This window comes from Pocillopora damicornis, chromosome 9 (assembly GCF_964200805.1).
Source record: "Pocillopora damicornis chromosome 9, jaPocDami1.2, whole genome shotgun sequence".
In the NCBI taxonomy this organism is placed as follows: domain Eukaryota; kingdom Metazoa; phylum Cnidaria; class Anthozoa; order Scleractinia; family Pocilloporidae; genus Pocillopora; species Pocillopora damicornis.
The window spans coordinates 22,416,341-22,431,270 of NC_142678.1; the positions used below are offsets into that span (position 1 = coordinate 22,416,341).

The window sequence follows — 14,930 nt, forward strand, 5'->3', positions numbered from 1 at the left end:
CAATACTTGATGAATGTTCTTCGTTTTCTCCTCGTTAAATAATCTAATTATACTATACCGGCTATGCAACGCGAAGAGGACAACGCGCGAATGATGTCAGTGATACCAATGTAAAGATAGCTACTAAAAATGTCAAAGGTCTCTCTGACAAATATTCATTATCTAGATTGAAATATGGGCAAATCGCAGTAGCACAAAGCAAATTTATTTCATTTTCTGCTGTTCAAAACGTCAATAATTATTACTTACATCCATCTTTATTGAAATGCACTAGTTTTTACGTTTTAGTTCATTTGACCATCATAAGTTTTAAATCACTAGCACTGTTTCACGCCTCATCAGAAGTTTGAAATATTCTTCATAAAAGTAGCGATATGAGCGTTAAAGCCACAAATCATTGTTGTTTTTCTTTCTTTCTTTCTTTTTTAACACGGGTCACTGGCTTGACCTGACTTGAGCGCTAACTTGGGTTCACGCGTGAAATTTTTCTCTAAAGGGTGACCTAAATATTTAGTAAAGAGAATTTTTAAAAAATGAAAAAAGGTTTGCGATTAGCATAGTACATTTCAAAAAAATTTATAAAATATACAATTACTTATGTACATCAATCTGTTCAAAAATGCCATATGTACATATTTTATTTACATTACAATACGAAATCGATTTCTGGGGAAGGAAAAAGAACGATTTCTTTGTCTTTTTGTTCGAGATCTACTACAGTTGGCGACAGAGGCAGTTGAAACGTGACGTTGAAACGCTCCAAGGAAAATTAAAATCTTGCCACTTCACCAATAACGACTCTAGCTTATTCTCTTTTTTGTCTCCTTTCAAAGCCTCACAACTTTGCCCATACAACCGTGGGAAATATTTTAGCAACAAGCAGGTAGTCCCCTTCTCTCTCCCAAGGAGATGTAACGAAAGAAAAAACGAAAGAAACTAAAAACCACGTATATTAAGTTCTGTCTCATCACTTTATCACCAACTGTAGTACACCTCTCGTCTTAACACCATTCCTTTAAACGAGTTTAAGCTATAATTTCGAAGAATATATTTCCTGGATGAAACTCTCCCCAGTTCCCAACGGTGTTTCGCTATTAGTGACCGATACCCCACTGTGGTCACTAGAAAGTGACTCAGTGGATGAATGGATCGTAGTTTTATTATAGCGTCTGTGTGAATCTAAATCTTGCAGCAAAAATACAGGAACAGAATTGCACCTGGCTCGCAATTCTACGTCTGCGTCTGATGGAGGAGTAACTTTTATTTCGATATCTAAATCTGTGACAGTTAGTTCTTGTTTCTTGACAGGGAAAGTTAAAGTAGACGCTCTTTGCCGGTTCTGTTGAAGGTCCAATCCTGAGACATATCCCGGTAACACGAACGATTGTCGAAAGAACAACTCCGAATCCCTGCGATCAGTGGAAAGCACAGTGAGTGTTGAGGAACATCTTGAGCAGTCTGTATCTGCGCGAATTTTTAGTGGAGGTGGTTTACAAAACTCAAAAAGCTTTGTAAATCTACGGAAGCAGCCCCTCCAAATGTTGCGACAATCTTTATTCATCAGGAGAAGGAAGAAGAATGCAAGACAAGCGAAGGCAGGGGCTATTACGTTTATCAGAGGTAGCACCGTGTTACAGGATGGGGGCTTGCAGTTCTTAGAGACCTAAAAGTAAGGATAAAAAGCCGTTATCGCACTAAGAATTATGAACAACTGGAAACAGATCAGTTTGTTGAAGACCACGACTGCTTGAGTTATCACGGTTTTCGTAAAATGAGGATTTAGCCAATGGGAAAGCGACGACCGCTTCCTCATCCCCCCCCCCCTCCCTTTATCCCGCTAAATGAGATGTTAGTTCATTATAACTTACCCTCAAAGCATTTCTTAGGAGTGCCTGGACTGATCAGTGAGTCAAGGGGGAGGAGTGGTCAAGTGGCCAAATACGCAATACACTGACTCCCATAGGGGCTAAAATTGACTGGTAGGTTAGGAATGAAATGCAACAAAGGATTTAGCCACCATTCTCCCAAAACTAACCTCCTTTAACTTGACAACAAAATTATTCAGGTTTCACATAAAAGTAGCTCAACAGTTTGCTGATCGTTTAGAGTAGCCTTACCAGTAAACAATCGAAGTAAACTTCAGCATCATGCACAAAACCCCTCACGCGATAGAGCGTCACGGTGTTCACCGACATAACCACACCCATAACCACCGTAATTACTACTGCCATGCTCAGGAACTGGCGCTCAACTCGCCGCATGGAAATTCTTTCTTCTCTGGCGCGGATAACGCGCTTTCTAGAATCCAAGCGAGCCTGCGTGAACAAAAAAGATATGAACATTTGTTTGCTACCACTTTTTAAGAGGGCAGGGTTTTACCCCAAAGGGGACATACCATTTTCACTCGTAAAGGGGAAAGGTGAAAGCTTTATGCCGAGATACACTCTTATTGGCGCAATACTCTTCCCCATATCATACAACAAGAGCATGCATTCTAATTTAGGTCAGCCGTTTCACCAATAAAAAATTCTCACTGTACGTACCTTTCTGAGATGCCACACAATACTCCACAGTAGACATAGTGACACTCCGAGCGTTACTTGCATTGGTAATGTGACAGCAAAGTGCGCCATTCGTGCACTTGCGGCACCTGCAGCCATTAGATCTATAAAGAGGAACTTGTACCCAGGTGGAGAAATATAGAGGCAGCAGGTCACAATTACTGCAGGCACAAGCCAGCAAAATACCGACTGTATGAAGTGAATTTTGATTGGATGTTTGAAGACGGCTCGATTATCGCGAACGATTACGGCATAAGTGTTTGCTATGAAACACATGGCCCAGAATGAATGTGCCAGGCCAAAATAGTGAGACATTGCACCTGTTTAACAAAGAACAGACTGTTTTGACTAAAGGATTAGAGAAGGATACCTAAGGTCACAGCCATCAAGTTCAAGACATCAGGAGACCCAACGATAAACCTGCAAATCTCCAACCACCTCGTCACCCCCTCCCAAAGATTTGCTTGAAGAACGAGGACGGAAAGTGGTGGAAAGAGCTGTGATGAAAATTGAGAGGAGAGCTCGTATTTCTTTAAAACATCGGCCTTTCTTTTTACCATGGTACTGTGCAGTGACAAACCAAGATTTGTTTAATACTGAGAAAGATTTTCCCCACTGTCTTTATATGACAAGACTTTCGACCATCATCCCATATTTCCCCAAGGGGACTATCACCTGTGAACAAAAAAGCACTCTGGAGTCGAGGTTCGTCTGCATTTCATTTTCTGTCCCCACAAGCTCAGACAAAACATTTCTTTTGTGGTAGTAGTAGCTTTATTGATGGCGCATGGCATTAAATTGCTCTCTTTACCTTGAATTACGGTGGCTAACGAAGAGTGACCAGTGGACTCCCAAAAAAGCTGACCTCGGCAGAATGTCTTTTCTGGCCTCATGTGCATGGGAAGCATTTTGCTGTTTCCTGTACATTATTGAAAAAAGAAACAGTTGAGAAAACTCAGAGTTTCAATTTTTCCAATTCATGTGGCTTACTGAGAATGATGAGGCGAGGATATGTTTGAATTTTTTACAAAGTACTTAATAGATATCTCCAGCTCTGCGCTAGACACTCTTGTTTAAATACTTGCTAAAAAGAAATAGAAAAAAGTCTAAAATGCAAATTATCAGCTCTTACCAGACGTTGAGCATTACTTACCCAGGATAACACAACAGACCATGATATGAAATCGCAGAACATGAGGAAACTTTCGGCTATTGAAAGCAAAGGGAAAAAAGAATTAAACCGAATCAGCAAGCCCAGAGACCAAACACTAGTAATCATTCTAATTAGAGTAATCAACGACCAATCAACCTTAATATCACAAGAAGCCAATAAGAATATAAAGTAAATACACGCGTACCGCACGTCTTCAAGCGCGGGAAGATGCGAGTAATCAAGTTACTATTGGTTTTGACTTTGACGCCAGTTTTCTGAACCAATCAAAAAGCAGTGTGAAGCAAAGCCGGTGCGATCCCAGTATATTTTCGAAAATCAAAAGAACTTGCTTTAACAGACACTTACAGGTTTTTTATACTGGCCCAAGTGATAAACGTGATAATTGTCGCAATGAGTGCCAACCACAGGCCAACCACTATCACCACAAAGTAAACCTTCTGCGTCAGAGGAGATTGTGTGGTCCAGGCGCACGGCGGTCGGCAGAGACCGGTTTCTTTATCAGGGAGTAGCGGTGAGTTGCACTGGAGCGGGAAATCTGTTTATGCGATAAAAGGAAACAGCCATTAAACTGAATTCATGTACTAAGAGGTTTAAAACCCTTCTTTAAAAACTTCTATTTACCTTTGTTTATTGTAACGTTTCTTGTCCTCTGTGAAAAATAATCAGAAGAATTCAATGTATATCCAATTTTTTGAAAGAAAGTTCTGTGGAACGATAAAAAAAAAAACACATTCAAAATCAATCCATAGTAACCAAACGAAAGATTGATTTAACAAATGGTAACAAACAGAGAGTCAAAGAACGAGACAAGAAAGATGGATGGAAACCATTTATTTCTCAATTTCCATCAGCTGGGAAGTCGCACTCATTTGGGGCTCATTTTGGGGCTGAGTGTAAAAGGAAAACCTTCAGATTCCTCTAAAAATACGAGTCTTTGGTGTGTTACCAACGTGGGCGGTTTCTCTCTGAAAGGAGACCGCTTCACAAGTATACCGTAAATAGACTTGATCTAAAACTTTTAATAAAAACACCCTTTTTCTTCTGTCCTTCCGGGAAGCTCTGCCAACATATTTTCGCTTGGTCATAAATGCATCCTTTTGTAAATATCCTGTCCAATGTAAATAATCGTTGCCAATGTAAACATTTGTCGAAAAAAGGAAAAATCTTTACTTTGCAGGGCGGTTCTGTTTGCCTTGCCGCTAAACCATGGGCTATGGACACGAAAATTAAAATTCCACACGAAAGATTATAGAAATTAATCCTCGTATTAAAGTTTGCTTTACACATTAGTGTTGTCGCATTTTAAGATTAAGTCGCATTGCATACTGAGTTAAAAAATTTATATGCACCATGTTGTTTTGGGCAAAGAAAATAATGGTGTTTGCTGGGTGGTTTTTGTCATGAGCGTTACGTGGAGCTGAAGTCGATTTTGTAGAGAAATACACATACTTCACAGAACACCAACACAACTAGTGCGATAAAGATCACGCTAACTGGTTTATAAAGACGTCCTCTCCTTTTTGACATTTCAGGGGCGTTCCTTGGCTTGAAGATAGTCTCACACCGTAATAATGTCATGCATAGACAAGAAGGATATCTCTTCCATTTTCGTTAAAAACTCCGGATAAAGTTATTTCATTGTTGTAAAATTCTGTAGCGTTATAAAACAAAAACGTGGAGTGTGATAACATTTTTGACCTTTGTGACTTTCTAGGTGCATCTAGAATAAAATCTAGCAGACAAGAGGCGTTTGGTGACGCTCTTGATTAACGAGATCATGATGTTATCTGTGTCAAACTGTGCATCATAGGTAAAGTTTGCTAAAGTCACTTTCGCTCACGACGTAACACCACATACTGAGAGTAACATTATTTGTGAAGGATCGGGATCAAAAGCTCAGTCACAAATTTCGTCACAACTTCAAAGATTAAAACGTGGTTCAAACGTTTAAAACTTCTTTAGTTCGACCATTACCATCGCTAAGATTTTTCATTCCTGTATAAATTTTTTAGTAATTTCACTAAGATGTAAGTTTAATCAGGGGATATTTTTGTTCTGTTTTCCACACTATTAAAGAGCATTTAACCGATTCTTTTAGCCTATTCCACATGTTAGTGATACTGGGGATCTTACATTTTCTTAAAATCTTCAAAAGGCAATAGAAATCTTCCCATGTTATTTATTTGCGCCTCCTACATTTGTCCGGTTTAGGAATGAGTTAGACAAAGAAAACTCCTTCAGAATTTCCTTCTGATTGATACTTGAAATCTTCCCACCGTAAACTGTGAAAAATCAATTAGCTTATGGTGTTTATCCTTTGAAGAGGAAGCTTTCAAAAACTGAAAATTTAAACTGGAATTTTTTCCCTAAAGACGATTAAATAATTACGTCAGTCATCACCCAAATGAGAACATTTTCGCCATATTTCTGCTCATGTTGTCAGTTTACACACAAGAAACAACGGTTAGGTTTGATTAAATCTAAGAGAAAGAGTAGAAATCCTAGTATAGGCCACTAAGGTTGTTTCCTAAGCATTAACAGTTCCACCTTAGTCCTTCGCAAATATGAGTTTTCAAGGGGATCATTCATTTTCATACCCAAATGAAAACATTTACGTTTCTACATCATACTTTGCCAAGGAGGTGTTATAAGCGTGATATAAACAAATCACAAGAAAACCTTCTCCGGTAAATAGTAGTTCTTTCCAGGCAAGGAACTACTGATAGAGAACATCAAACTCCTTTGAGGAGAGTTTACAGTCGTAGTTATCGGCCATTATCAGAACATCCATTAAAGTCATACTTTGGATTTGAGAGTTTGTAGTTTTTTTTAGGCTCAACAAGGTGGGAAGAAATAAAATCGACGAATCATTAAAAGAAGCAGGTTTTGCCTGCTCCTGTTCCATCGATTGGTTTGGTGAAAACTGAAAAATAAAGATGATTTACTTACCCATTGAGTTTTGTGTGTGGAGGATGATCCGGCTGGAAAATGTAAAATAATGTTGGCAATGTCACGGTCGTTACAAGCACAACGTTTACGATATAGAACACCACTATACTTTCAGACACTTTGAACGATTTACAGCACATTCGCTCGGCCGATGACTTAGATTCCATAATTACTGGCGCAGTTGTTACCACCGGGTCCCTTATATTCACGTTATTCCTATTCAGCAAAAAGCGAAGATAAACTTGTAGCAAAGGTCAAGTATAGATACACGTAACATAAATCAATGAAAGTCGACCCCATTGTGGTCATGAGGCAACGTAATTCAACGGTGTATTTTGATGACATGTTGACACAATGCAGAACCGACTTTGCTTTTATTAGGGACATCAGCTCTGACAGGGGACAGAAAAATTGCGTCAATGAAGAAAATTATTTTTATTCTAATAAACAAGTGAAATACGGTAAAGACAATTTTCGATTGCTTATGATAATTAGTTTAGCTCAAGAATACAACAACAAAAAGAACGAAAAATTTATTATCATTACAGAGATACATGTAGTTGATACCTGACTTCCGGCTAAAGGTTCTTCTTTTAATTAATTAAAGTTAATAGCTGATTTGGTGACTCACGCAATTCTTTAGTTCTCTAGCAAGACAAATCCATATCACCTATTTTGATATTCCCAGTTAGTTAATCCGTTCATACCTACATCTTAAGCTCAATACAAATGTTTTCGTAACTTTATCAGAAAAATGCAAATCGTCTTGGCACGCAAACAACCCTTGGTTAGCATTTTGTTACGGCTTGTCACCGAACGCCCGTTTAGACGATAAGTACACATCCTATCTAAACTTAGAAACGATGATGTAAGCATGATACAACACCCGGATGTCGGGATAAGCGCCGCGATCACGTACCCCTTGTGTATACGCGTAAAAGTTGTGATGTCTTGCGGACTGACTGTTCCAGCATGTAAAATATCTTGATTTGCGACAGGAGTCGGGGTAGATTTTTCTCGAAATTTCTTCGTGAAAAGTATCAATTAATATTTTTAAAATGGTTTTTGAATGACTCAGTTTCCTGTTTACGCACTTTAGTTGATTCCGTCGGTAGCATTTGGATTGGCAGCCGCCGTATATACAAACATTGTTGGCATTTTTGAAAAACAAAAGAATTTCTCTTCTCTAAATAAACAGTAAACGATACAAAGAAAAAAAAAAAAACTAAAACAAACAAATAAGTGAAAGTGCTTTTGTGCTGCTAATGAGGACGGATTTTCTGCAATTTTCTAATTTCCGAAAACGCTTTGATGGTCGAACCGGTTTGCACGAAAACAGCTTAAAAAAGCATCCCAGTCGTGAAACAGCATTTTTCAAATTTTTTGTTCTTCCATGGCAACTTCGCTTTTTATTGTCAGCCCGCTCTCTACGATACAACCTTTATGAGGTCAACTTTGATGTCATTCCTTGCATATGTGACTTTTTTACCATCGCATCTACATACAGCCCTTGAAACAAAAATGAACACTGCAAATAATCTTTCCAAGTCCATCATTTTTCCCCATGACTTAAATAATCGCAAAACTAATGAAACTAGCTCGTATTTAATTTTGAAAAAATGCAAGTCTCTTCTTATTCGCGTCTGCTGCGAACAACATTGCTCGGCGTAAGGTAAAAATAGGCTTTAACTGAAAGCCAACTTGGCCATTATGGGAATCACCGAGCAAACTATTTACACTCTTGGAAAAAAAAAGTTCTTCCTTTCCTTGTATACCCCAAACTTTTCGCTTATTTCGATACAGGGAGCTGAAGCGTGTTCTTTCTTAATCAGAATGCTTTGATTTTGCACAAATCGTTCTAGTGTGAGAACCTCTCTTTCACTTCAAGACAGAGCCAGCGAAACAAAGGTAGGCCAAATCGATATTCACGGTGAGTAGAGTACGTGCAGGGGGAAAAGCCTGTATTACACCAACCTATAACACACAGCTAACTCGTCCAGTGCGCAAATAATAAGAATTAACAAATCGAATTAGCCCTTTGCTGGTCCAGTATTTTCCGAGTATTGAACTAGCAAATACTGCGAATCATCCCACGCGAAGGAGCACGATACAAAGCAATGATGCGAGGAGTCTAGCGTGACATGACATGTAGAAGAGTGTATTTACAGTGTTACATCCTACCCCCATCCCCTTCATGGGCAGTTAATTGGCAGTCAAGTTTCTATAGTCCCCTATTTATACTCTTTTGGCGACGACTGATTCCCCTCCATATACCTCTTGGAAACCATATGATCTCCTTTAAGTCCTCACCCCTTCCCCTCCCTGGAAAAAATCGACGACTAGTCCTTAGATCTTTCTTGTGGACCAACTAAGTAAACTTACATGAAACACTTTAATTGTTATTCGTTTTTTTGGTCCTCAATGAGTCACTTACCCAAAGATGCACAACATCAGAAGGATAACTGCTACTTGCTTCATTTTTGCTCCTGGAAGTGAGTTTGCTGTGGGTAATGAAAGAAGAAGGATGTCATTTAACCAGCAATTATTGACTTTTTATTGTCGCATAGCGTTGGGAGGTTTATTGTTCAGCAATGTAAGAGTTGTGTAGATAGGGGAAACTTCTCCAAATAAAACCGAAATGTATTTCTGGTATTGATATAAGAATAGCTTATTTTTCAACCTTATTGAATAGATCTCCAAGGTTCATCCTCACATTGAAAAAGTCAACTTAAAGGGCGACGAAGAATCGTTATTGAAACTAACTAGTAAAAGAGGCTGGAATGCTTCTCTTTTGACAAGAGCAGGAGTCATGTCATGTCAATAATTTTAGTAAAAGGGTCCACACGTGCGTGCCCTACCCTGTCTCGCCCTTGTCTTGTCCCAATTTCTTCTCGCCCCCGAGAGAAAAACAACTCTCAACATTTCTAAACAAAACATTAAACAATTGTCTGCGAAGGATCGAAAACTAAATTGAGCGTGGCTTTTGCGTCTTCTAAGTTCTGAAAAGAACTGTTTCTACCACGCACCCGTTTTCTCCTCCCTAATGGACAGGCTATTTAGCGGGCTTGGCTTTCCGAATTCCCCGACATAACATAAAGAGTCCTTTAAAGAAAACTCACAGTTCTGGGTTTGAGAAAATGCTGTAATGTTGGCGAGGTAAAAGGACTTTGATGGATTTTTCACTAAATCTATCTTAGGCCAAAGGCTCAGATTAAATCTGTCTGGCTCGCGGTCAAGAACAGAGTGACTCTCTGAGTAAAGATCAACCTTTAAAAAGCTGAACGCATAAAGCCCGCTCCCTCAGTGGGATTGACTGAAAGGGAGTTCATTATCGCAGCAGCCTCCTTTGAAAGGATTAAGTGCTTTCTGATCTTTCAGTGTTGCACCGACTCCAAATCTTTGATTATAAACTTGTGTGTCTAGTATGGAAAACTTGGAAATAGCCTCAGAACTATGACAGTTCGTATACCAATCACCGTAATTTTTGGAAATGACCGCGTATTACTTTAAGAACATAACAAAGGAACTTAAGTTCATTAAATGATGTCCTATAAATAATAAATAAACAACATTAACAAAAGACCTGGACTAAATTCCATTTAAGTTTTCTCCCACTCTATTTTGGCTTTTAATTTTCGCATAAACCTAATCCACCTGCCCCACCGGGGCCTAAGAACAAAGAATATATATTATATGATAATTTAGACTTTGCGAACAACGCGGAAGAAGACGCGACATGGAAATTGATCAGTGAATGGTTTCAGCCTTATTTAAGAAATTGAAACCAAAAAGAATTTAAACAATACTGATGTGAGAATTTATCAGTTGTTTTTCCATTGCCTTTTTTTTTTTATTTAGTTTATGTTGCTTCTTCATCTTGCATCTTGCAGCTGTTAATTAATATTTAGACAACAATTTGCATCCACAATGCCAACTTGTCCCGCCAGGACCAAAAACAAAGAATATAAATTATAAAATAATTCAGACTTTGCGCGGAAAACGCGGGAAAACACACGACATGAAAATTAATCAATGATGGGCAAAAAAATCAGCTGTTAATTAATAACTAGACAACAGTTTACATTGACAATACCAAAGTTCCAATTAACATTTGTAAGTTGGCTCCTCATTTCTTCACATGCAATAAAGGATCTGGCAAAAATTTTCTCTTCGTTCAACAAATGAACATTGTGATACGAATAATTATAGACCAATAGCACTATAACCAGAAATCATGGAATACATCTTGATAAACTGAACTTAGTGGTATTTGAAATGTGAAGAATTACTTTCCGATCACTCCTAAGAGCAACACGAGTAAAAAAGAAAACAGAAACACAATGAAAGACTCATGTTCTTAAAATCGTATTGGTGTTTGTTTTGTTCTTAGCCCAAGGTCTCTGAATCTAATCATTTTAAGACCACAGAGAATGAGGCTGGAAAAAGGACAAAATAATAAAATTTTCCTTGATATTTAGGGAAAATCTTTAGTCATTACGTGCACTCAAATAGTGAATTACATACAACAGGTCTAAAGTGTTTTTCATCATGCATTGCAGTGAAGAGATGAAATTAAGAGATCCTCACAGCTAAGAACACTACTGAAACGAGTAGTTGAAAATAGGACCTGAAAAAAATTCAGGCCCTTAGGGGATTTGAACCCATGACCTCTGCGATATTGGTGCATTGCTCTACCAACTGAGCTAACAAGCCAACTGGGAGCTGGTCAGTGTGTTGGGTCCAAATAAACCATCCAAGTAATGAATGATGATTTTAGATATATGAAATTCATATAATTGCACTGCAGTGAAGAGATGAAATTAAGAGATCCTTGCAGCTAAGAACACTACTGAAACAAGTAGCTGAAAATAGGACCTGAAAAAAATTCAGGCCCGTATGGGATATGTGCAAAAAGCATCTCCTCTTCTTTTTCATTGGCCAAAGGTATATCAAATAGCCCCCAAATACATGCCCCACATAGAATGGTTCATTTCTGTAATCATGTCATGGTGCAGTTGTGATTGAATCAGGAGGAAATATTTATCAGACTTATCAAACAAACAAAATGTCTCAATAAGCATAATTTTCATTGCATATCTCATACACTTTGGTCTAAATTTGGGGAAATGTGGAAAAAATCTTGACAATTAATAATGAAAATATGATATGTTTAGATCATTATTATTTAACAAAATTCAACAAATTGCATGGTTGAGATAATTTTATAAAACAGGCAGAGCAAAACGTGTTATCACTAAGAAAATTTTATGACCAAGATAAATACAAACTCCTTCACTTTCTACATACCAGATATGTAAATTTTGTGTAAACTTAAACATTAATACCAAAAGACTGTGATGATAAATATTCCCTTGATTTACTGTCAAATACTGATAACCAGCTAAACTGGAATGCAACTGAAGGACAACCCTTCTGTAATACAACCTACCAGGATATATAAATTTTTCATCCCAGTACAGATTTGGATTAAGGTAAAAAAACTATTTTTTCTTTCCTTTAAATGTTTTCTGTTTCTTTGGTTTGCAGTATTTTGCTTCCAGCCCAGCTATCATGTCATCCATGGCCCCTTGCCGGTCTTTCTGCCGTTTCATAACCAGTTGTTTCAGACCATCATCAGTTTTGTCATTTAAGCCAAGCTCTTTGGCCATCTCCTCTGCTTCTGCTGCCTCTTTCTGAGCCTGTAAATAGCAAATTAAGTCTTTAAAATCATTGATCATAATCTTCAAAAACTTAGGCATTCAGCTATGTAAAAGCTTGACCACAAAAAAACGATGAGACTGCAGGAAGGAGAATCTCTTCCCTCCTTCCTACTGTGTTACACCTTTGACCTCCACCTACTGTTTCCTATTATGAAACACTGCAGATGAACGGTTGACAAATGTTTGCATTTTTATTCTCCTTCATGTGCTTTCCTCTCCTGTGCTGACCATGATTCTCCCATGCCCCTGTCCCTTTCAGTCTGTAAGAAAGGTACCTTCCAAACCTTCCTGTTTATAAGTTTTCTAGAGACTAAGAGGTTGGCACCACAAGATTAATTATAAATTAATACCATGATTCTACAGATTATCTGAGGGAACATACTGTAAACTTGTCCAAGGCACAAAGATGACTAAGGTTTTGACAACAACTTTTAATTAAATGTTATAGCTTTCCAGACAGTTTTGATTGTTTATATTTTACCCTTCAGTTCTGTCTTGTGCTAAGGTAAAACCCATCAAAATGTTAGCCTGAATATATGCTTTATTTCAAGAGAAATCAAGGGCAAGTTAAACTTTTAATTCTGGATTATCACTTGTGGCTTTTCATACAACTGGGCCTACGGAAAAAAGAAGATTAAACAAACATGACGTGACAATAGGACACAACCCTATACAGAAAAACCACTGTTTCAGCCCTCTATGAACAAAGTAAAGTTTACTGAGGGTGATCCCCATTTCTACAAATGCAAGGTGAAGAGGCAATCCATATAAGCAATCAGCCTAATGATATCAAGAAGGACAGTAGAATAGAATTCTCAGAAGCCCAATTGTCAATGATCATGAGACACAACAGCAGGAGGACCTGTGCAGCAGCAAACTGCTAAGGGAAACTTTAGAAGATATACCAACCACAGCCGTGGAACTCCAACGGTTTATACATGACACATGCTCAATCCACCTCATTGCCTAAAGAAGACTAGCAGTATGCTGTTGAAACATCATGATCCATGACTGAAGTGACCAGGTTGTAAGGCAAACAATTATACTTTTCTTTTGAAAGTGTTATTCACCATAATGACAAACCATAACCTGTTTTGGGAATTCAATCGTGGGACTACCCCACGGTAAGATCCTGCCCACTTAATACAGTGAAAAAAAAGAAATATCTTAAGAAGTCCTTATCTGCACTATCAAGTTATCTACATGTATATAGCTCTATCAAAACAAGCAATTATTTTTGTGCTGTAACTTTGATTAGCTTGTGAAGATGAGAACAATTAGATTGCGAAAAAGGGTTATGAGGCAAATATTTTCACTGTTAGGGTTGCATGTTTGTTTCAATTTGACAAATTAAAGTTGCCCCACTTGGCCTGTACATGCGTTTGCAGCAAAATACTCTATCTATCCAAAGTCATAACCAGCACACAGAGTTTGAACTGTTGCCAAATTCTTTACAAATGCTTGCTAACATCTACGCGACCAAATTAATTTGCCGCATAAATGTTGTGAAATAAAAATTGCTCATGCAGACAAGTCTTCTTTCAAATAATTTCTATTAGTAACAAAACTTTGATACAGTGTCACTCAATCATAAACTAAAACGAAATCCGACGTACATCTGAAATATTCTTTTGTTCTCCACCACCTCTACGAGCTTGATGGAGGCATATCAGATGACTACATTATGATGGCATTTCCACAGAAGACTTTGCTGCCCGTCTAAAATTTCTAATGATCCTGTTTAGGAGACTATGGATATTTTCTAGGACAATAACATTTGATATAAAAGATCGACCAATACTTTTTACTAACTTTTTGCTTGCGCGCTTTCTTCTTCTTTTTATCCTCATTTACAAAAGCTGGGAAAGTCGGTAGATCTTCCTTTGAAATCAAATCTTGAATAATTTTTCGGAATCTTTCACCATCGCCGATCGTCGAGCATAGCACATTTTCCAAGATAGCGTCCATATCACCTTCATAATCCAAGTACGCCGACCGGAGATCGTTCACTTCCTCTTCTGATCCTTTGTAATTTTTCTCAAACTCTCCAATATCTTCCATAGTGATTTTCTGAAACAGTAGTCTCCAGTAGGCATCCCAATCACGTTGTTGGACCACAACATCGTCGTCAACTTCCCCACTTTCATCGTACAACGCCCTCTTGTCTTGATCAGACAGAACTGTGTAAACTCTGCTCAAACATTGGAATTTTTCGGTGGCGCTCGCTTTCTCCGCTTCGGGAACCCTATCAGGATGAACTTCTAACGATTTTTTACGATAAGCTCGCTTTATCTCCGACTCAGAAGCTGATTTAGTTAACCTTAGTGCTTCGTACAAATCTTTCGTACCTAACAGCTTTTCGAGAGTTTCAAAGAAAGACATTTCGCTCTGTGTAATCACTAACTTAAAGTGGCGAGGGAAATATGGCTGCCGCCAATAGCCCGCCAAACTTTTAGACTAGTCACGTGGTTGTGCCTTAACACTTCTGGTCGCTTCAAGAGTCTGGAATGACTTTTTGATATTGGA

General features: G+C 38.2%; 2 protein-coding genes and 1 long non-coding RNA gene across 3 annotated transcripts; all 3 read right to left on the bottom strand.

Moving 5' to 3' along the window:
• Positions 1-183: 183 nt before the first annotated feature.
• Positions 184-7,088, bottom strand: LOC113670161 (uncharacterized). Its single transcript, XM_027186256.2, has 8 exons — positions 6,685-7,088; positions 4,357-4,439; positions 4,081-4,270; positions 3,715-3,770; positions 3,373-3,480; positions 2,544-2,881; positions 2,118-2,315; positions 184-1,663 (listed from the first exon to the last, which is right to left on the bottom strand). Exons 1-8 carry the CDS (start codon positions 6,849-6,851, stop codon positions 1,031-1,033), a joined length of 1,773 nt encoding a protein of 590 aa, XP_027042057.2. The 5' UTR covers positions 6,852-7,088; the 3' UTR covers positions 184-1,030.
• A 934-nt stretch (positions 7,089-8,022) lies between these two features.
• LOC149040758 (uncharacterized) lies at positions 8,023-10,450 on the bottom strand. The gene is made up of 4 exons (XR_016179848.1): positions 10,330-10,450; positions 10,268-10,298; positions 9,119-9,185; positions 8,023-8,193 (listed from the first exon to the last, which is right to left on the bottom strand). It is a non-coding gene; the product is annotated as an uncharacterized LOC149040758 (long non-coding RNA).
• Positions 10,451-11,752: 1,302 nt separating this feature from the next.
• Positions 11,753-14,875, bottom strand: LOC113670185 (dnaJ homolog subfamily C member 9). Its single transcript, XM_027186284.2, has 2 exons — positions 14,217-14,875; positions 11,753-12,383 (listed from the first exon to the last, which is right to left on the bottom strand). Exons 1-2 carry the CDS (start codon positions 14,784-14,786, stop codon positions 12,186-12,188), a joined length of 768 nt encoding a protein of 255 aa, XP_027042085.2. The 5' UTR covers positions 14,787-14,875; the 3' UTR covers positions 11,753-12,185.
• Between the last annotated feature and the right edge of the window lie 55 nt (positions 14,876-14,930).